Source organism: Malania oleifera, chromosome 6 (assembly GCF_029873635.1).
Source record: "Malania oleifera isolate guangnan ecotype guangnan chromosome 6, ASM2987363v1, whole genome shotgun sequence".
Lineage (NCBI taxonomy): Eukaryota > Viridiplantae > Streptophyta > Magnoliopsida > Santalales > Ximeniaceae > Malania > Malania oleifera.
The window spans coordinates 9,576,172-9,600,452 of record NC_080422.1 but is presented as its reverse complement, the minus strand read 5'-3'; the positions used below and the strand labels follow the sequence as shown (position 1 = coordinate 9,600,452).

The 24,281-nt window shown below is 37.3% G+C and overlaps 1 protein-coding gene across 1 annotated transcript in view; it reads left to right on the top strand.

Annotated features, from left to right (window-relative positions):
• Positions 1-24,281, top strand: part of LOC131157413 (mitochondrial inner membrane protein OXA1-like) — a 51,024-nt gene that overhangs the window by 7,418 nt on the left and 19,325 nt on the right. Inside the window, exons 2-3 of the mRNA XM_058111549.1 lie at positions 2,693-3,182; positions 12,522-12,612. Of these exons, the coding sequence (XP_057967532.1) occupies positions 2,713-3,182; positions 12,522-12,612 (561 nt within the window). The 5' untranslated portion in view covers positions 2,693-2,712. The remainder of the gene's footprint in view (positions 1-2,692; positions 3,183-12,521; positions 12,613-24,281) is intronic.

Sequence of the window (24,281 nt, the reverse complement as noted above, 5' to 3'; positions counted from 1 at the left end):
GATTTTTTCTTACCTTTTCGTAGATACCAAGATCGCCCTATTTGGAATTTTCTAGCAAAAGTTATGCTCCAAATATTGAAGGGTGTTTGAGGAAATTTCGGGAGAGGAATTTAAGTTTGAGAAGGACTCTTGATGAAGGGAATTTGAATTTGAAAAGGAAAGAATCCTCCTTATCTCATGACTCCTTTAATTTATTTATTCCTAAACAAAAAATAAATAAAATAAATCAAAACTCTAATAAATAATAAATTTAAACACAAACTAGCATAAAAATAAGAGTGAAAGTATGACAAAACTTGTATAGAAATTAAACACATCATCCAACAATAGGGTGGCACTTTATTGGAAAAATGAATGGCTTTTGTCATACTCTGAGCATATTATTAAGCCATTTAAGTTTGGGGAAAAAGTATGCAAATTCATTTTTGATGGAAGATGTGTGATACCCTGTGGAAGAAAGGCTTAAAAGGATTAGATGTTACTACCCATATCAACAAGGTGCACCTTTTTTTTCGGGAGCCTTCCTATAAGAACTCCACGGTTAAGCGTGCTTGATTTGGAGTAATCTTGGGATGGATGACCTTCTGAGAAGTTTTCTTAGGAAGTGTGTAAGTGAGGACAAAACACACTGAAAAGACATGTGTTGGTTTGTGGGATCAATCATTAGTCTGATAAGGTCCACCCCTCCTGTTGTCTAGTCCAGGTGGACGAGGAGAGACACAGTGCTTCCTGGCAGATCCAAGTTGGAGTGTTACAAAATGGTATTAGAGTAATTACCTAGCCGGAAGTGTGATGAGATTCACATCGCCTGTGTTTGGAAATGTTGGTTCGCAACAAGGACGTTGCGTTCTGTAAGTGGGGGAGAATGTGATACCCCGTGGAAGAAATGCTTAAAAAGATTAGATGTTACTACCCATATCAACAAGGTGCACCTTTCTTTTCGGGAGCCTTCCTATAAGAACTCCACGGTTAAGCGTGTTTAACTTGGAGTGATCTCGGGATGGGTGACCTTCTGGGAAGTTTTCTTAGGAAGTGTGTGAGTGAGGACAAAACACACTGAAAAGGACACGTGTTGGTCTGTGGGGTCAGTCCTTAGTCTGATAAGGCTTACTCCCCCTGTTGTTTGGTCCAAGTAGAGGAGGAGAGACGCAGTGCTCTCTGGCAGACCCAGTTTGGGGCGTTACAAGATGTTTTATAGATTTGATTTTTAGAACCGGAGCCATTTGTATGTAACTTAATCCGGAACCCCATCTAAAGCCTTATGACATATCTTGGATTGATAACACCACCACCTATATTTGTGAAACATGTTTGCTTCCTATCCAAATGAGTGCTTACTGCTTGCTTTGGCAATGTTTGGTGTGATATCAGACATCTGAAGATTGGCCATGTTCTCCTTGGTTCTCCTTGGTTGGATGATTTGATGTGACTTAAGGACATGAGAGAACACAAGTCTTCCACTATAATGGTAAGAAGATCATCTTGAAGCCCACACTGCAACCCAAACAAGACAAATAATCTATTAAAGTTTCTCAACTTGAAGACACTACAAGGAAGCCAATGAATGTGTTTGAAAACATCCAAAGTCTTCAAACATTTTGTTTGTGGAGTTTTGTCATCCCCAATGTGCTTATTGATGCCAATTCTCAATTCAGGTCTATGGTGCTGTCAATGGAACATGGTTTCTTGTCTCACTCAAGTGTTGATTTTTGAAGAATCCATGATTGCTTCTTACTTATGATCCTCCAACATTTCAAAATTCGAGGCTGTATTTTTCCTAACTAGGGGAGAGTTGATGTAGGACAAGAAGCATGGGAAGATCCTTGTTGGAGAATACTTAAAGAAGAATTGGATCAATGATTGTTGGGCTTAGTTAGTAGTTTATTTTGTGTTTTGTATTAATCATTATGGGATGATTTGTATTTGGGGGTTGTTTGTAATATTTGTGTAATGTAGGGGTTTGTCCATAATTCATGTTGTTTTAGGGATATAGGTGTAATTTCATGTGAAGAGGATTTCTTATAAATAGTGTATGGAAGCCATGTTGTACAGTTGTAGGCAGTTTTTGAATTTGAATTGAAGTGAAAATGAGTTTACCCCCTATATCTCCTCTCTCCTCCCTTCCCCTTCCTCTCTTCAATTTATTCTAATCTCTCCTATGGCTGCAAATCCTTGATGCTGCTCCTGCATCACTAATATTATCAAATTAAATAATTTTAGCAAAACATTGTTCATATCAACTAGTTAATTAGTTCATCTGTTGCAAATGCTGTGAAAGATACATAATTTTGTATAATTATCATCCTCATTGTAATCATCTCCCCCTCTTCACAGAGCTGATTGAAGTTGTTCTAGAAAAGGCAGAAAAGAGAAGAAAAAATTGAAAAATAAAAAATATGCTTATATTTTCTGTAATAGTCATGTACTGGCAGTAGTGGTCCCATAGCCGGGCTGCAATGTTTCTACAGTGTGTTTTTTATTCCCACCACATAAGTAGCTGAAATTCTGTTATGTATAACACTATTTCGAATGATTGCGGCACTGTTTAAAACATGCATGTGATTTTTGTTTACTGTGGTAATCCTTCTCTGATTTAAATTACTTGCGCACCGCGGTTATTCATGTAATTTAGTTGAAATTGAGATTTCTCATTCTAATTTGGGTGCATGGTGCTATTTTCTTTTTGTGAAAGAATCTGTTTTCCATACATCAATGGCTTACACGCGTAGCATTACAACAAGAGCAAGCCTTCTCGCTCGACGATGTCATGCATCCATTAGTTATGCTCTTCATGATGATGATCGTAAGCAGCACTCTCTTGATGAAGATCTGTCTCAGAAAAAAATTAACACTTCTCTCTGCTGGAGATACTGCGGCAGCAGCATCAACAATTCTGCAGGATTGGCCTCCTTTATGGATAGAAGACGTTTGCCATTCACCATTTCTCCAAGTGTGGAATTTGCATCTTGTAGGTATATGTCAACTACAATTGGTGAGGGGTCAGACAAAATCGAATACATGAGTGATGTTGCAGGGGTTCTTTCGGATACAACTGTTGATGCAGTAGCATCACAGGCTCCTGCTGTAAGTGAAGTTGCTGTTGCCGCCGCAGATTCTTTCTTCCCTGTTGCAGCCTTACAGTACCTCATTGATGGTGTTCATTCTTTTACTGGCTTGAACTGGTAAGGACCCATCTTTACTATTGTTAAAATTTATATGCAACTCTACTATTGTGGAGGTGGTTACTTTAGGTGGTGTTGTAGACATGATTTTTTTGTGTTGTGGGGGAGGGGGTGGTTGATTGTGATTTTTTGAAAAGATGAAATATGTTTTTCATACACTGCTGGTTTTTCTCCTTTGCGTTTGCAGTGGTGTGTTGTAATCTGCTTTTGGTTGCTTGAGTACTATAAAAAAAATCATTGGATGAGATATGTTCTAGAATCTTAAGGATACAACTCTTATGTCCCTAAAGTAGCTGTATTAAATCTTGTTTATGGAACAAAAATTGTACGTTTCTTTGTTTAAATTTTTTAAGATCAATTTATTTGTTGAACTGTCCATTTGTTTGATATCAATATCTTTCAGTTTATTGGAGTAGCATGTACAGTAGATCAGCTGGCTGATTCCTTGAATAAAATAATAAAGGCATACATAACTATCCAATTATAAGATTTTCTAGTTGCTTACTTGAATAAGAAACAAAGACATAATTGAAGCTAACATATTCTTAGGGTAAATATAGTGATGGTTAATTTTAATTATCCCTGAAAGGCTGACAAGTCAAATCGTTGTCTTATCGGTGAGATGTTAGTTATGGTACAACAACAACAACAAAAAATTGCTTTTATGTCAGTGAGAAGATTAATGGAAAAGTTTAGGGAAAAGAAGAGGGATTTGCATATGGTATTTATTGACTAAGAGAAAGCATATGATAGGGTACCTAGGGAAGTTATATGGTGAGTTTTAGAAAAAAGGGGTGCATGTACTAGGAATTACTTATGTCATTAAGGATATGTACAATGGAGTAATGACTAGTGTAAGAAGGTGGAGAGACTACAGAATTTCCAATCACAATAGGTGTATATCAAGGATTTGCTTTGAGCCCTTATCTTTTTGCTTTAGTGATGGATCAATTGACTAGGAGTATCCAAAATGAGGTTCCCTGGTGTATGTTGTTTGCAAATGATAATGTATTGATTGATGAAATTAGGGGTGGAGTAGAGACTAAGTTAGAATTATGGAGAGAGGCTTTAGAATTTATAGGCTTTAGGATAAGTAGCAATAAGATAGATTATATGAAATTTAATTTCAGTAATAGTAGTAGGAATATTGGAGACAAAGTTGATGATGAAGAAATAAATAGTACTAGTAGACTTCGATACATTGGATCTATTATGCAAGCTGAAGGAGAAATTGAAGAAGATGTAATGCATAGAGTTAAAGTAGGTTGGGTAAAGCGAAGAAGTTTTTCAAGTGTGCTTTGTGATCGTAGAAGTATAGGATGACTATAAGACCAGTTATGCTATATGGATTGGAATGTTGAGTGACTAAGAAACAGCATATCCAAAAGGTAAAAGTTGTCGAGATGAGAATGCTTAGATGGATGAGTGGTATAACATTGAAAGATTAATTAAGAAATGAACATATTTGCGGTAATTTAGGCATAGCTCCCACATAAGATAAGATAAAAGAGGGACGTCTTATATGGTTTGGGCACTTGCAACGTAGGCCACATGGTGCACTAGTGACGAAGAGTGAGTGAGTTACTGTGAGGGGCAGTAGAAGGGGTAGGGGTAGACCTAAAATAACTTGAAATGAGATAGTAATGATTTAATAGTGCTAAATTTGTCGAAAGAAATTGTCCATGATCGCATAAATTGGCGGAAAAGGATTCATGTATCCGACCCCACCTAGTGGGACTTAAGGCTTGGTTGTGTTGTTGCTCTTGGGATGCCTTTTGATTGCCATTCAAATAATTTCAGCAGCCTTTATTACTAGTTTGCTGTGTTACCTTATAATTTTCCAACTAGAAATGGCCTATTCAAATTTGCACAACTTTGCACAACAAGCGCCTACATCCTTACGTGATATTTCTATTGAAGATTTTGGTAAATTGGAAGACTTAACAAAATGATAGCTCTCCCCTTCCATTTACAGTATATGCCGAGTACATAACAATAACCATACTACCCTTCCATTTAAATAACTATAGTAACTAGTATGACAACTCCTTAAGTTGGAGCATAGATATCATACGCTCTTAGCTTGCTAGAAATGGGTTTAGCTTGAACACCTCCAAGGCTTTAGTGAATTAATCCTAGTAGGAATTCAAACTTCAGATGGGTCGTTGTGATGATCTTTTGCACAAGTTTCTCTTGAACAAAGTGACAAATCAACTTCAATGTGTTTTGTCCACTTATGGAAGACTAGGTTAGAGGCAATATGAACCTTTTCTCAAGATATCTTCCAAACTGTTGGGGTCGTTGCTCCGGATGTTGTTCCTTTGACGTGAAACCAGTTGGTTCCGTAGTTTTTGAATTCTGCCGATCCCCTGTACTCTATCTCCATCATTGCATATGGGAATGTAGAAAGTAAAGAAAAAAAGGCATGACCAGAAGAATTGTGTGAAAAAGGTGAATTTATCCAGTTGTGGCATGATTGATTGAGAGTAGTAGCTTGATTATCACACATAAACTCCATAGGCCGAGAATGTGGAAAACTAAGTTCATCTACCTTGTTCTTTAGCCAAATAAGTTGACATGTAGTTTGGAGTGTGGACCATGGCTAGATACTCTGATCTCTGACATAGCATTGGATTGGGCCATCACAAATTTGTTTCTTACTTTTCTTAGACACCAAGTTGCCACCAACATAAACACAATGCCTGGTTGTGGATCTTCTATTGGAAGGTAACCTAGTCCTATTTGCATATGTATATCCCTAAACTTAAGTGTGATTCAGATCATGATATAAGAGATCTCTCTCGGGTGCACCTTTGAGGTATCGTAAGATATGAATAATTGCATCCCAGTGACTTGTTCTTAAAGAATCAAGAAACTTGCTTGCAACACTTGTGAAATATATATCAGGTCGATGAGATAGTTCAACTCTCTAACGAACTTTCAACAAATGTCTGATATTTTCTAGGGTTAGCCAACAAATCATCCACTTGTGGGACTAACATGCTGTTAGAATCCATGGGGTTATCAACACAACTCAATCTCATCTAAAAATCTAGACCATACTTCCTCTTTGACAAAATGGTCCTATACGAGATTTAGATACTTACATACCTAGGAGTCTAAAATTTAGTTTGTAAAAAATCTTTGCAGTGAATACCTTAATCAAAATTACTAGTATTCACAATATCGTCCTATAAACACAATGAGTATAATCCTACTAGAAGCAGTATGACAATAAAATATATAGTGATTTACTATGCACCACTGAAGACCAAACTCAAGTACCACAACATTGAGTCGATGAAACCATGCTCTAAGAGGCTGCCTCAGACCATACAAGGATTTCTTGAGTCAATACACTAATTGTGACTCTCCTTGGCAGAAAAACCAATGATTGCTCCATATAACCTCCTCTTGGAGATCATCACGTAGGAAGGCATTTTCTCACATCTAATTGGAGTAGATGCCAATGACACGTGGTGGCTAAGGAGATGAACAAACAAAGTTAGGCAAGTTTAATGGCTGGGGGAGAATGTGTTAGAATAGTGACCGTAGGGTGTATCCCTTGGCTGCAAGACGAGCCTTCAAATGAGCCACGAAACCATTTGGATTGAATTTCATGCTGTAAACCCTACAACAACCAATCAAAGACTTCTCACTTTTCAGAAGGAGGAGGTACTAGTTCCCAAGTATCATTATTCAATATCTCATGCATCTTTTTAGCCATTGTGGTCCTCCAACAAAATGGGATAGGGCTCTAGAAACAATTTTGTAAGAGCAATAGAGGACAAAGTGCTAACAAAACTATACGAGGGTCACAAGAAATCATAGCAAACAAAATAGGAATTGGATGCTGGGTTCAAGTACATAAGATCAACATATCAAGAAATAGGATCAATAAACAAGGGAACTAGATGCCTAGAAGTAGAAGTTAGAGGAGGCTCTCCTCTCTTGAGTTGCTGTCATGTGTACACTTGCAAATTAGGGTGATCTAAGCAATGAAAAGGTCTCAAAGTAGATGAAGATGTAGGAGAAACAGGGCAGAGATAGTACGTTAGAATTTGGAAAGTTAGGAAGAAGAAGGGAGTAAGGGACTCATTAGGGTCAATAGGTTTTAACAGTATGGTGTAGACTCAAAGAATGTGACATCAACATAGACAAAGAATTGATGTAAAGTAGGGCTATAACTAGGGTGCCACTTGGACAACCAAACCATGCCACTTTAATCGCTAATCGAACCGAAGTTTCAGTATGTCAGAAAATGGAAACTGATATGAACCGTTAATGGGTTAATTATGATAACTGTTTTTAGACCGATATCCAATGGTTAATCAGACTGAGTCATTGGATCCAATTAAAATTTTAAAGTCACTAAAATTATGGTTTTAAAATCAGTTACTAGTGGTTTGAGGAAGATTTCTAAAGATATGAAAGCCGAGAATTCTCAATGCTGTGAAAATCCTTCATTTGAGAACATTTTGGTGGCTGGAAATTATTGGCAAATTAGCACTCGGAAGTCATCCTCGAATACAAAACACAGCAAATCTCATAGTACAATTTTCCAACCATGCGTATGGTCTGGACTCCCTCCCTTAGAGGATTACACAAAGAAAACTCTTTGCTTTTATAAGTTGCATTATGGGTTTCTTTACCTTCTGATGTAGGACTAGAAGAGGGTATTTGGATGGATCATTTCAACCCAATTTGGAGGCCTGTGTCAAAGAATAGGGTTAATGGTTTATTGGGTCTGAAACCCATATATGCTTAATTAGTTAGTTGTGTATGTATGTTTGTGTAGTTTTCTTGTATTAGGATTACGTATGTTGGTTGCTTGTTTGTAGTGTTTGTGTATTCTAGGGACATGTTTGTAATGTAATGTAGCTTTAGGGGTTTGTGTGTGATTTTATGTGTTTAGAGGCTTTCTTATAAATTGCGTCTGAAAGCCATGTTGTAGCAGTTATTTTTGAATTTGAATTTGAGAAGTGAATGTGAGTTCCCCCTTGTAACTCCTCTCGCCTCCCTTCCTTCTCCTACCCCTCTTCAATTTCTTCTAATCTCACCCATGGCTGCAAATCCTTGATGCTGCCCCTGCATAACCTTATTTAAATGGTTTAAATCTTTCAAGCATTTATATTATGGCGGTAATCTATATAATATAATAAGCATTTATACTAAAATGCAGTATGGGTTTATTCACCTTCTTTAAATGGGTTTGTTTGCAGCCTCAATATATAGTTGTATTGTATGGTAACGAGGTAACAGATACCTATTGTAATATATATAATTAATAAAATGGCCTTTACGACACAAGCACTGGACTCTCTTTTAATATAATAAAAGCTCAAGACATTTTTGAGATTAGAGAATTCCAATTATCTGAACTTTCCTCAACACAAAAAGTTCAAGATTACAACAAATTATCAAATAGCATTTCTCAGAATAGAGTATCAAAAAATAAATTAAAACGGATTACAAATAGCGTGCTCGCCCACACATAGAGGCCTTATAAGAACAAAACTCAGCGTAGCAGAGGATGGAGAAGACCGCATGGATGTCAGTTCTCTTTAGATCTCGAACTCTATCTACAAGATTATGAAATTTGGCTTATAATTTTGCGTTTTGGTCGAAACTCAACATAATGGAGGTAGGAGAAGACTGCATGGATGTCAACAATCTCTAAATCTTGCATTTTGTCTTCAAGACCACAAAACAGAGAGAGAGAGAGAGAGAGAGAGAGAGAGAGAGAGAGAGAGAGAGAGAGAGAGAGAGAGAGAGAGCTGAGAGGTGTGGTGGCCAACGGCGGAAGTAGAGTGGAATGGTGGAATAGAATGGCGTGAGAGGCTTGAGAGTGTAGTGGATGACTGAGATGCAGATTTGTTGGTTAAAAGCTTACAGCTGTGTGCTGTTAAATAATTAAAATGTTATATTATATATGATTATATAAATATATAACTATATAAATATATAAATATATATACATAAATTATATTATGTCCGTTCGGTTAACCGCGGTTATTGAATGGCCAAAACTGCAACTGAACCGTTAACAATAAAATTGAAAATTCCAAACCTCAACTGAGCAAAAATTGGTTAACCAGTTTTTTGGGACAGGTTTGGTTTGGTGTGGTTTTTCGGTGCGCACCTCTAGCTCTAACATTGACATACCTTCTGATACATAACCATTTTTCGGTTCAGTTTTGGCTTGGCTTGGTTTCTTGGTGATCACCCCTAGCTAGAACATCAACATCCCTTCTGAGTATAGGAATAGCACAGAAAAATACATTGTATAGCATGAGATCCAACTTACCACTTCTGGACTTAACTGGACAGAGGACACAACCAAGTATTCAAGGAGGAAGTGAGAACAAAGGAGCCTTTGGGAAGATTACTGAATAGTGGACTTTACCAAGGACAAAGGATGGCATTTTATTAATTAGAGAGCAAGTAGTTAGCGTGGCATCACTCAAAGAAACTTTGGGGACATTCATTTGACACAATAGGGTATGAGTAACTCCAAGAATATGCTTGTTTTTCCAACTCCATTTTGTTGTGAAGTGTGGACACAAGATGGATGATGGATTGTGCCAGAGTTAGTCATATAGGTTGTGAATTGGGCATTGAATTACTCCTTAGCATTATCACTTCGAAGTACGAAGTATCCTAATTGGTACATTAAATTGAGTCCTTATTTAAGAACAAAAGGCAATATTAAACTACTCATCTTTCATTATATACAACCAAGTCATGATAGCGTAGTCATCAACAGATGTAACAAAGTTTTGAAAATCCTAACTTTGATGTGATACGACGAGGACTTCAAACATTGTAATGGACTAACATGAAGTGCTGACCGTCCATTTATTGACTTGGGAAGCAAAGGGAACATAATGGTACTTTCCCAATTTACAAGACTCAACACTCTAGATTAAATATAGAACTCAATGTAGGAACTAGGAAAAGATGATTTGAAGTTGTGTAGTAGCAGCACTGCAGGCAATAGGAGGAGAGAAAGAATCGAAAGTAGTAAAGTTAACCAGCCTCACATCCTGTGCCAATCATCTTCCTCATCTTGATAACAACAGAATTAGGAAAGAAGGTATAGAATAATTTAGCGACTTCATAATCTTACTAACAGTAATGATAAGGGGGATTTAGGAATGTGCAAAATAGAAGAAGGAGAAGTTGAGGGAGTAGGATTTACTTGAGCAGTAGACCCATCAGCAAGGGTAACTCAAGGTAGATTTTTGGAATACTTGAGGGCAGAAAAGAAGTTGTTTTCATATGGTGGCAGATTTGATAACTCAAGGACTAGTGGGCGACATACAAGATGACATGTGGGCTGTAGGATAACCTTTTTTGAGCATAAGATGCAATGTGATGACATGCTTGTTAAGATGCATGATAGTGTAGAAACCTTGAATACTCCTCTGAGATTGTTAGAGTATACTATTCACCAATGGCTGAACAAGTTACTGAAGAGAGGGACATAATTTTGGGATTCATGGATTCCATCCCTACACTTTCAAACGAGACCAACAATGAATGAAGTTAACTATCGGAATAACTAAAACAACCACAAACAAAGTGAACAACTGAAACGACCACACATCACAAACAAACCAGCATCACACTGACACAGCCCCAAGAAATAAATACATAGCTCCAAGGAACTAATACACTTAACCCTAATGGTACCAAACAACCATTAACAAAGTGCCTTGAGTGAATGACTGAAAAAGGATGGATATTTGAACAAAAGACATGACCAACGACTTGATGTTGTGGAGTATGGAAGGCACTAGGGAAGAAATTGGAGCAAAAACCGGGCTCAATAATTCCTCGTGCGCTCGTGGTGAGGTTGGTTCTGCCAGCTCTCGGCCAGTGTGTAGGGCCTCCTCCAATGGTGAAACTTCACAGCCTTATAGATCATCAGGTTATGTGGCCATGTGTGGGGTTGGTTTTGCAAAATCTGAAGAGGTTCTTGAGATTCTTAAAGGGCATCGACATCCAGGAAAGATTCAGATGATTGCTCTGTTTTACGGCAACTCTTGGACTTGTTTTTGTTCTCCGATGTTGGGATGATCCTTCTTTGTTGGCAGGTTGGCATAGGATTATGAGGTTTAGGGTTTGGTTCAGTGGCAGCTATGCACTTAGGGTTTAAGTTAGATTTGCTTTGGTATCATGTTGAAGTATTTGATAAATTAGAAGTCCTATTCACAATGATAGGTTTCTTCCTCTATTTATAACTATAATATTTGCCAAGTACATGACAATGACCATGTAATCCTCACTAACTCATGCCAAAACTCATGTTTACCAAAACAATAATAATTTATAGCACACAATTGTAACACTAAATAACTAGTAACAACCCAAAGCCGTAAATTTTTGCTCCCACTAAAGAATGCATAGACTTTCTGTAAGTGATCCTTCTCTTAACCTGTGTTCCAATTGACACATTTAAAGAAATTGATGCTGGACTTGGTGAATTTTTAGTGATGCATGCAATATTTGATGTTTGGCTACACTCATATGCACACATATATATCAGATTGTTGTCTATAGATGTAGTGGCTAAGAACATGATAGAAAATTATAACATGTGTATGTAGGTGAAGTGTCCCTTTTTTAAGTTTCTGGAGATTTTTCAAAGAAAAATATCTTTCTAGTTTTGGGTTCTGTCTCCCTCAAAACTCAAATGTGAGCCTTGGAGCAAAGTTTTCTTTCACATTGCCTGAAAATGTACTTGACTATTGCAGCCAAATGTGGCCCAGCAGTACCACCTATCGCTGGTATGAAAACAGATATATAGGGGAGGCTGTGCCTTTTGAAACAGTTGTATCCTTCTGAAGATGATACTCTGAAAATTGTACATGCTTCTAGATGTTTTAAATGGTAGCATCCTCTATTTGTTTCATTGTTGTTTAATCCCTTTTTTACATATTAAATTAATTGCAAAGAAGTTTGTGTATAAAGTTCTTTAGGACACATTCAGTTGTGGAAAACTGTTTCCATTTTCCATTTTCAGCTTTCCAAATAATAACAAAAATGACACCTTGTTTTCCAGTTGTCTTAATCTTGTGTAGGAAACTTGGAAAAATAATCTTATACAATCCTCGGAAAACTAGTAACAAAGCTGGCATTCCAGTAATTATTTGGAAAATTGAAAGAGCAATGGGATGCGGTTAATTGTTTGCGAACAAGAATGTTGCCAGTCACCACTGTGAATCTGGAATCTGTATTTTAAAATGCTGTATGCTCTGTCATCTTATCACCATTGAAGTACCTATGATTTGTGATATGTAATAAGTATTTATTTTATTTTTTCTGTCATTGCAGGTGGGCTTCCATAGCCATTACAACTATTTTGATTCGGGGTGCAACTGTTCCACTTCTAATAAATCAACTCAAAACTACATCAAAACTGACTGTATGTTGTCGTGTTCCCTCTCTCTCTGTTTCTGGGTTTCTTACGTATCCCAGTTGGTGAAAATGTATTTTTGTTTTTGTTCTTCTGTAGTAAAAAAATGTTGTCACAATCTGATGGGACAGTTATCTTGGTTATTATTTTTTTGATAAGTAGTTATCTTGGTTATTATGTTATGGCACTTGGTGTATTCACCTAAATTGACCATCTATGAATGGATATTTAATAATAAATGAGTAACATCTAATAAATAGCATAATTTTTTGCATCAAAGGGGTAATTAATAATTCAATTACACAATAATATTGTAAGATTTTTTTTATATTATGATTTTTACAATAATTATATTATAAAGTTTATTCACTCGAGATAAAAAGAATTTGCATGCTAGTATGTCACATACTACCAATGTTTTAAAAGGCGATGGCGTAAGGTGAGGCATTTTGACCCTCAAAAGGCGAGGCGTAACCCTTAAGGCGTTGGGGCGTAAGCCTTTTGAGAATTTATTTTTTAAGATAAAAAATTGTTAACTAAATTATATATATTTAAAATAAAGTAAAAAGTAAGAAAATCACAAATATAATGTAAAAAAGAAAAACTAGATGTACTTTGCAAAATACTTGTTGGCCATTCAGAAATTGCTAACTTGAATACATGGCATAAATCATGACAAGAGATATCATTACAAAGTTCAAACTATTTTCATGACATAAGATACAAGTTCGGTTATTTTGGAAGGGTTGAGGTTCAAGAGTTTTAGAAATAAACTCATATTATGACATTCCTTTTGTGCAAACATGTAGTTAAAATTTTCTAACCAATTCTAACTTGAGAATTACACACCCAAGATGCGTAAGCCTCAACTAGAAAGGCGCAAAATGCGTAAGCTTCAACATGTAATGCGTTAGCCTTTGTGGAATTTGGTATTTTAGATGGAGCCTCAAGGCGTTTTAAGCATGCCTTGTCTTGAGGCGAGCCTCAAGGTGAGGCTCGACTGAGCCTTTTAAAACACTGCATACTACAATAGATTGGATGTGGTAGCAGAAATGTAGGTTCCTCTGCTCTCTTCCACTTCTTTTACAGGGTATGGGTGGGGATAATCATGATTTTACGCTTGCCTTATTGTCAAAATCCTAGACCCTATAGATAGAAAAAAAAAAGGGGGGGGGGTGCCATCTTATCAATGTGGTTAAAACATGTTTTCCAACTTCACTGAGTTGTATTGTCCTGGTTGTTGTATCCCCCTTCAGGTGACGTGTAAAAAAGACAGATCAATGATGGTTGATAGTGCTCTATGTCAAAACATATGGGTGTTTTATTTTTCATTTTAAAATCTTTTTTTGCTTGCATTTTGTTGCTTTCCCTTAATGTACTATTCTGCTTTGAATTAAATGTTGGGCAGCCAATATATGGGGGAGGGATGGGGAAAACTTGGTGCAGAAGTGCGGTTTAATTCTAAAGACCATTTAAAAAAATAAAGACTGAATGATTGAACAATGGTTCTTTGGAAAAGGAGGTCTATATGAGTAAAACAGTGAGACAATTATCCATCTCATTGCACATCCATAAGGATGAAGAATCAAAATATCTTTCAGTTCAAAGTTTTTTTGCCAGTGTGTTCAAGATTGTAGATGCAGTGCAAACAAGTAGGAAAGGGACCTTATTAGAAAAGAAAGGAGGACTGAAGAAAAGAATAATGCTAAGAGGGGTTGCATTATTTTCACTTTGTTTTAGAAATCTGCAAGTGAATTTTCCAGTTGATGATGGTTTCAAGAGATTGTAGCAGAGCCTTTTCTAAAAGGCTGGAAACTTTTATGGATATGCAATTTCTTTGCTAAAGAGGTTTTAAAATACATTTTTTGTTTTCTCCATATCAAACAAAATCGCCGGGTCTTTAGTTTTATCCATGTGAAATTTTTGGACCACAATCATTTCGAATCCCTCTGTTTCCTGGTCTTTAGTTTTCTCCATGTGAAAGTTTTGGACCACAATCACTTTGAATCCATCTATCTCAAATTAACCAGGTTTTAATTTTATCTGAATTCTGAAATTTTTCTATCCCTCCATTTCTTTTTGATCTTGCACCGTTGTTTTTCTTGGGACATTTGAACAAGTTGTTTGGAGGTTCTGAGGTGCATTTGGTTTAATTTTCTTAATAAATTCTGTGAACATATAAATTTTTTTTTTTCCAGGTTTTGTGAAGGATTGGCTCTGAAAGCCGAGCTTGAGGAAGTTGTAAATACTTTTGTCTAAATTGATAAATTCCATGACAGTGCTATGGAAGATCAGGCTTTGCTTGATTTTATTTATTTTTAATCTTGCAAATAAGCTGTTGTACTTGGGTTAGCATCCTATGTTTATCTCTTTACTCATGAATGAAAGAAGGTCCACTTCATGATATCTCCAAGCTTGAACAAAGAAACGTGGGTCATGGATGTGAGATGGTACTTTCCATATTCAATAGCGAAGGGCATAGGGTACAATTTTGTGGTCTTCGGATTTAAATCCAACATGTGCACAACTACAGTTTATAATTTTTTTTCCACCTTTTTTAAAGTTGAGTTTGCAATCTTAAACATATGGAGTATTTAACAGATCTTATATTCCTCTCTTTCAAATAGTGATTTTCATACTTATTTATTCAAACACCTAAAAGGCAATCCCAAAAATGCTTTATACTAGTTAAAGGTTATGCTACTTAAAGGAGAGATTCAGCATTAAAAAGGGCCAACTAGAAATTTTGATTTGTGCCGAAGGGAAAAGGTTGTTGATTGGTCTGCCTGCCTTTTTGTCCATAATGACAATGTGGGGAGGTATTGCTATGAACTGTGTGATTGAGATATTGTTCTGAACTGTGTGATTATTGTCTTTAAGTTTATAATAGCTATGGGGAATGTTGTTTTGTCCACCTCTTTTCCTCGCCTATTTTGCTTGCGCTCAGGGCAAAATGATCCCGTTTCTTCTGTTAGCGTCGACATGAGTGGTCCATTACCTTCTTGGGAGTTCACTTTAGGATAGCATTGAATGATAGGGAAACTATTGAGTTATCTCTCTTGCCAACTACCCTCATTGCTTCCCATCGACATCTCCCTCTGCGGTCAACAATGGAGGTCCTTTGCTCGTGTTTTGTACTGAATTGGAGAACCCATTTGACCTTGACTCCCCTTTCACTCGACCTTGACTCCCCTCTTGCTCGATCTCAATTCCCATCTCGCTCAAGCAGTCCTCTCCTTATCCTATTGTCGCAAGCCCTTGGTTGAGCAGTCCTCTTCGGTGTCATTTGTCATGCTTGGGGCCTCCCTCTCTGACTGTTTCCTTGACCTAACCCTTTCAACCATGACTCTCCTCATGCTCGAGTAGCCCTCTTTGCTATCGTTCGCCTTGCTCTGGGCCTTCCTCTTTGACCTCTCTTTAGTTTTTTGGTGCTTGCTTGCTTCATATGGGTCGACTTTGTGATTGGTTCGCAATCTTTTCCTTGTTCCTTAGTTTGGCAAGATTTTTCTTGGTTTATGAGCTTCTTTGGCTTGTTTCCCTATTTGTTGCCTGTCTTGACTTGATGTCGAGGAATGGGAAGGCAATGTGGTGGTTGAAAGGAAGTCTTTCACCTTGGTCTTAGATAAGGGAACTTTTGCTTTACTTAGAATCACAAAATACCGCAGGGGAAGAAGGATCTCCATCTTCCTAGAGATGGTTGAATTCAAGTGGTTTCTTGAATCTTGGGAAGAATTATGGGCTTTGAAAAAATCGGAACCCTAGGCAAATTCGGTTTCATCAAACAAGGAACAAGGATATAACCCTCACTTTGAAGTTGAACTCAAAAACGTTCGGGAACTACCTTGCCTATGTGGAGACCAACTGTGGTGGTTGGAGAACCCTTGCATTTTTGGAGTGTTTGAATCCATGGGATGGATGAGGATCTCCTCCTTGGCAGCCGAGCTGGGCTGTCGTATTTTTTCATCCACAAAGAAATGCTCAACGTCTTCAATCATTCAACAAGTGGAGAAGAAGACGATGACCTCCCCAATGGATTTGAACCCAATTCTCAACAGATCAGCTCCCTCGTGCCCTTGCCCTCATTGTGATAAGCCTTTGAGTCTATTACTAATTGGTGGCTTGTCACCCAACCCATAGGTGGTGGGGAAGATGAGTAAGGGCATATGATCCTTTGCGAGAGTTGTGGGAGAGAAAAGCAGTGCTGTGGGCAACTCTTTGGATTTTCATAAGCTTGATAAAGGCAGTCTAAAAGCCTTTGTCTCATTTGAGGATGTTGGTGTGGGCCTTTACTTGGGTCTTGGAGCTACAAATATGGGAATATTTTTCAGCCTTGCAATCTCACTTGACTGCTCAAAGTCCAATCCCAACTCTTTTTCTCCCTTTAAGCTACATAGCCTACATGATGGTCTTTTTGAAGTTGCTAAAAAATTAGCCCACTTTGGGAAGGCTGTCCCTCTACAAGGCCTCCCCCCCTCACAAGCAGTTGCAACTTAGGAGGAGATGGTTTTGGATAGGAACCCCCTAATTCTCCAAATGATATCGGAAGACTAGCCCTTGTCCTAGGCCCTTGTATTGGCCATGCGACTTTGTGTGCCAACTCAAACTTTGAGGATTTGGTTGATAAACCTAAATTTGAAAGTTTGAATGACTTGGACTCAAACAGCTGTTACTTCAAGAATCAAGTTTTTGTTTGGGTTCTTCAGAAGTTGAAATAAGTAGGCAAAACCATGGGCATGTCCTTCAAAGTGTTTGAGGATATTGAAAGAAAGAGAAGAGAGGAAATGTGAAGAATTCACAAAAAACTTATGGGCCATATTAGAGAGTTGGATACTAATAGGGAATTGAAGCGTGTAGAATGTACAATGAACTATGGAAAAACAGGAGGATGCTTAGAAATGGAAAAGGCATGTAATAGTTGGAGTCTTTATACTAAATCATGTTTTAAGAAAAATCATTTCTTGGAACTTGAGGGGTCTCAATGACAAACCCAAGAGGGTTGTACTCAATTCCTTTCTTAAGGATTGGAGGGGTGATGTGGTGTGATTGCAAGAAACGAAGGTGGAGATGATGGAGCAGCTCTTGATCAATTATCTCTGGGGCCGAGTTGCCAGTGATTTGGTATCCCTTCGAGCAGTAGGCAGGTCAGGGGGTATACTAGTCTTGTGGAATTGTTGGACCGCACCTTCAATTCCTTCTCAGTATCTTGTTTGTTCAAAAAGCACGAATGATAACTTTTAGTGGATTTTCACATGGGTGTATGGCCCAAGTGAAGGACCCCCAAGTCTCTTTTTTTGGAATGAGCTCTTCGAGATTAGGAGTAGATGGGATGCTCCTTGGATTATTGGAAGCAATTTTAATATGATTGTGTATCCACATGAAAGAAGTGAGGGTAGCCTTGAGACTAGTAGTATAAGAGAATTCCTTGACTTTATCAATGTGAATGCCCTTATTTATCTTCCTCTCATTGGTGACAACTTCACTTGATCCAACACCAGGGAGCTGCCTTCCTTTTCAAGGATCAATAGGTTCCTAATTTCATTTGAATTGAAACTTCATTTTCCTCTGTGATTTGAGTCACTCCAATAATTTCCCCACCTCCCTTTGACTACCATGTTACAAAGTTTTGTTTCTTGCGTATTAGAGCGCTCTTTGTACATATCACTACACAGGGTGGTGCAATTGATCCAATCAAGTTCGAAGCCATTAGAGAGTGCTAAAGCCCAAGACTATTTGTGATGTTTGGAGTTTTCATGGTTTAGCTACTTAAGGAGTTTTAGCAGGGATTTTGTTATTATTATGTCTCCAATTGCCAACACTATGTAGGTTTATTTGACCTTGAAGCTATTAAGGCTTTTGTGGATATTAAGAAGATGGCTGAAGCACTTGTAGTTAGGTATCCTGATTTTAGTAAAGTCTTTTGAGGTTTCTTGGGATGTCCTGGGATAGGTAATTAGGTGGTGTCAGGTGGGAGCCAATAGGGACTTTAAAAAGGCACAACATTTATAATATAGACTTTTATGTTGTGGTTAGATCCATACTATTTGTTCCCCCAAGAATTTGTGCTCATGACCAAGCACTATGATATTTGAGTTTAGTGAAGAAATTGAGTTTTTGATTTGCTAGGGGGTAGAAATTCTTGTATGAGTGCACTTTTGTTGTCAAACATAGTTCATGTGCTGAAAATAAGGTTTGTCGATGGCCTCAGTTGAGTTGTAATTATTCTTGTTGTAGGATCTTATTTTTGGAAATGAACATTGGTACTGGTAGGAACTATACTGATTTTTTCATCCATGAGGGTTATTTGTTTAAGGGCATTAGATTATCCATGCATTTCATTTTGGGATTTCTTAGTTTGGGAGTTGCATACAGGTGGCTTAGCCACCCATTTATGTAGAGACAAGACCATTGCCCTGGTTAAGGATAGGTTTTATTGGCCTTTAAAAAGAGATTCCAGTAGGATAGTTTCCTAGTGCTGCACTTGGTAGTTAGCAAGAATAGGAAACAAGCTGGACTATATTCATCTTCCTTTGCCACATGCGCCATGGAAAGACTTTGATTAGGAATGTTGTCCTCAGTTTGAGGTTCGTGATTTCTTGCAGTAAGTGTTGCCATGCTATTCTTTAGGGAAGTCAAGTACTTTGTCTAGCTCCATGGTGTCTGATACAGATGTAAAGTTTGTTATTGACTTCTGGAAGATACTTTGGAAGTTTTGTGGCACACATTTGATGTTTTTTTAGTCTCTTTTGCCTTTTGCCCCGTTTTGTTGCTCAAACTGAGGTTGTAAATCTTAGTTCATGTGATTCCCTATGGTGTTTTCTAAAAGTAAAAGAGAGCACTTGGGACTTGGTATTGCCTGTTGTTGAGTTAGCTTGTAATAATCCAACCAATAGGCCCCTAGGCAAGAGTCCAATTGAGTGTGTCTTTGGAAACAAAGTCGATCTCCCATTGACATTGTTCCTTTAGCAGCAGATGGCTGCATTTCTGAATGTGTTGAGAGTTCTCTTCACACAACATATCCACGATTTTCAAGCTTGGGTGCAAACTGGTCTTGTGTAATATAGATTATAAACTTGCTGTTCATGTGCAATGCAGAGCCAGAGGTTTTAATGTAGGTGATATTGTCATGGTTTGCTTTGTCCAGACTGCTTTCCAAATAATTCATTTAAGAAATTGCATGCCCATGCCACTGGCCCATTCCCCATTATTAGAAAACTAGGATCTAATGCTTAATTACTTGTTTTGCCCGCTCATATGAATATTAGTTTTGTTTTAAAATGTGGGGGATTTGACACCTTATTAAGGCATTTTTGAGCCTCCTTTTTTCATTTCTTCCAGTCCTTAGATACCTTCCATTTCATAGCAGTAGGATGGGATCGGGATTATATTAGTTGATGATTTTGCAACATCTTTAGATGGAGGTTTTTTTTATGCTTTGTTAAATGGAGTGGTTGCCCTGCTTCGTTTGCTACTTGGCTTCTCTAGGATGATCTTTGCACAATTGATCCTGATTGATTGGAGTGGTGTTTGCAATCTAACTCTCTGAATTCAAGTTATATATATATATATATAGGCCAGGGAGGATGATGAAGGACCAATTTTTCCAGCTTTTAAATAGTTTTATAGAAGGCATAGATTTAAGAAATTAGGGATTTTATATTAGTTTATTTTTAATTTTTTATTTGTTTTGGTGCTATTTTGTAATTTTTGATATATATTTTTTCCTGAGAGAGGTAAGAATAATATAGTAAGCTCACAGGGAATACAAAGTTCAAGAAGGCCTAATGACCAGAACAAACTACAAAACAACAGCTAAAACAAAATACAATTCTGCTAGCCTTCAAATCTGGAAAAGCTCTAATCCTGCTAGCCTTCAAATCTGGTAAAGCTCTAATCCTGCTAGCCTTCTAATCTGGGAAGTGTGGCCAGCCTATTTCACCTTTATTGTACTGATTATGCAGCTGATATCACTAATAAGAATTCTCAAAGATGGTTTTGTTTCTTGCTTTCCATATATGATAAACTGTGACAGCCAATACTAGCTTATTAAAATCAGCTCTAGCTCCTTTCAGATTAGCAATCCTTCTTAGTTCATCATCCCAGTTTTCAACAGGGCAGTGAGTGTTTCTCATATCAGCATTATCAGAGTAGCTTTTATAAGTAATCTACATGAAAAAAACAAGTGATTCCTGCTTTCTTCCATTTCATTGCAGAAAATTCAATTTCAAGAATAAAGGTTCTTCTGTTTAGTCATTCTATCCAAAGTTTTTAGCCTGTTCCAGGCTGCCATCCATAATATCATAGCATATCTGGGGATATGGTTTTTAAACCAAACATTTATTTTAATAGCAAAAGAAGATATTTCATTGATAAGAGGAGAATTTGCAAAAAGGAGAAAAAATCCAGAAAAATTAAACTAAAAAGACAATAACTGGAATAATCTTCCATTCTTGCTGAAGCTCCAAAAAACTAACTCCCTTAAAACAACTGAAACCAACAGACCATAAAGAATCTCCAGGTAATGAACCTCTCCCAAACCAGCTGCCAATTCAATTTTCTCCCTGAAAAAATCTGTGCATTGCACTCCAACCATAATCCCTACAACACTGCAAAAATATTGCATTTCCACAGTGCAACCCTTGCCTTCCTTCTAACAAAACACCCAAAAAAAATAGATAACAATTTTGTCCACTGATGCTGGGTAGACCCAAGATTCTCCCATCACACCAAATAAATTATTCTAGATTCTCTACGCCTAATCAGTGTTAAAATAGATGAGGTGCTGTTTCAGAATTCAAATAGCATAGCACGCGAACATCTGGAGATATGGACTTCAAAGGTCTCTTGATCTGCAACCAGTTATTAGTGTTGATTTTAGAATGCACAATCAGCCGTATGAAAGCCTTAATTTTTGGGGGAGCTTTTGCTTTCCAAATAGATGAATATAGGGGAAAACAAGAACTGGAAAGGATCATAAACTTAAAAATAGATTTACAATAATACACCCCCAAAATATCCACAACTCAAGAGCAAGTATCTCTAGCTGAAGAATGATGACAGTTATTCAATAATGACAGCAAGGATGAAAGTTTTCCAACAGTTCTCTATCATTAAGAGATCTTCTTAAAATGAAAGTTCCGTGAAACCAGAGGGCCACCCGAGTCAACCACAAAGAAATAAATTACACTATCTTGCCCTGAGCTCAAACGAAAGAGACGAGGAAAAATTTGGCTGGAATATCATTGCTCAATCTTGGATCTTTCCAAAATTGAATCCAAGAACCCATCCCCACCACAAATTTGATGTGAGGCATAAACAAAGGATAGATTTGAGAAATAGATCTCCATAGGCTTTCCAATAAAAATTGTAGACTAATGTTGGTACCCCACCCATTCTCACCCACCCTATACGTGCTTCTAATCACACTATGCCTAAGGGAGTGATCTTTCAGGGAAAACTGCATAACCACTTAGCTGAAAGGGCGAGGTTTTTAGACACCAAATTTTCAAGACAGCCCTCCCTCCAATTTGCACCTAAAAACTCTATCCCACCTTATTGAATGATCCCTAAAACCCCCGATTCTGGACCACAAGAAATCCTTCAGGATTTTCTCAATCTTCTTAGCAATCCTCGATGGAATCCTAAAAATAGACAAATGATATAACAGAATTCTAGATAAGCAGGACTGGATGAGGGTGATTCTACCCCCAAGGAGAAAAAGAGCCCCCTTCCAACCATCAAGCCTCTTAGCCACTCTCTCCACTATTGGATTCCAAAATTCTGCATGTCTAGGATTGTCCCCCAACGGGACCCCCAGATAAGTCAGAGGCCATTCCAATATACTGCGCCCCACAACAGAAGACCAACCTAACTCGATCGACATGCACATTAATATTTGCTAAACCACTTTTCCCCATATTTATTTTAAGCCCCAAAATTCTCTCAAAGACTTCGAAGATACCCAGAACACTGCTGAAAGAAGGGTTGTGATCTTCTAGAAAGAAAATGGTATCATCTGCAAACTGAAGACAAGATACCACCACTCTCTCGCTCCCCACTTCAGAGCCTCAAACCATCCCCCTATTCCCAGCCCTATCCGCCATCTACTCAACACATCGGCTGCTATGATGAATAAAAAAGGGGAAAGTGGATCACTCTCTCTAATACCCTCTCGAAGCCCTAAAACAGGACTTAGGTTCCCCATTCACCACTATTGAGAACCACGCATTAGACACACAACCCCTAACCACCTGGGTCAACACTCATTGAAACCGTTCCTCACAAAAATTTTATCAAAAAAACTCCAATTAATTCTATCATTGGCCTTCTCAAAATCCAATTTAAAAATGAAACCCCTCTTCTTCCTCCTACAAATGTCTTCCACCACGTCATCAGCCACTAAAATAGTAAGATCTTCTCAGCCAAAACCAGCATTTTTCTTTGATAATTGAAGAGACCATGCTTTTTGGGGGAAAAAAAACTCATTTTGAATGGTTGAACCATATCTCTTGTAGAGGGGACCAAAAGGATGCGAATTGTCAAAGTAAAATGAAGTGTTCCTTCCATTACTAATGTTATACTTGAATAATAGATCCACTTTATCTCTGATTTTTAAGATTCTTACCAAGTTGTAATTGGTGAAGAAAGTTGGTGGTGGGATAAAGATGTACAAAAAATCATAAAGACAAAAAGAATTTGGTATAAAACGTGGCAAAAATGTAGAAACAGCGATAACTTTGAAAAATATAAGGAGGCAAGAAAAGATACAAAAAGGGCCGTTAGTGAAGCTAAATATAGATCATTTAATAGTTTGTATGATAGATTAGGTACAAAAGAAGGGGAAAGAGATATATTTAAACTTGCTAAAGCTAGAGAAAGGAAGAACAAGGACTTAGGAAATGTAAAATGTATAAAAAGTGAGGATGATATTGTCTTGGTTAAGGACGAAGATATTAAAGAAAGATGGCGAAGTTACTTTAGTAAGTTGTTTAACGCAAACCAAATAGAAGGCTTAAATTTAGAATTGTCAAATGAGGAAAAGACTAAAAATATAAGATTTATTCGAAAAATTAGTGTTAACGAAGTTAAGTTTGCACTAAAAAAGATGAAAGATGGGAAAGCTATGGGACCAGATAACATCCCAATTGAAGTTTGGAAATGCTTGGGTGATGACGGAATTATATGGTTAACTAATTTATTTAATACAATTGTAAAAACTAAGAAAATGCCAGATGAATGGAGGAAAAGCACTTTAATACCTATATACAAAAATAAAGGAGATATTCAAAATTGTAATAACTATCGTAGAATTAAACTTATGAGTCATACGATGAAACTATGGGAAAGAGTAGTTGAACAAAGGTTAAGGTTAGAAACGAAGATCTCAGAAAATCAATTTGGTTTTATGCCTGGGAGATCTACCACAGAAGCTATTTATCTTTTAAGAAGATTAATGGAAAAGTTTAGGGAAAAGAAGAGGGACTTGCATATGATATTTATTGACCTTGAGAAAGCATATGATAGGATACCTAGGGAAGTTCTATGGTGGGTTTTAGAAAAAAAGGGTGTATGTTGTAGGTATACCAATGTCATTAAGGATATGTACGATGGAGTAATGACTAGTGTAAAGACTATAGATGGAGAAACTAGAGAATTTCCAATTACCATAGGTGTACATTAAG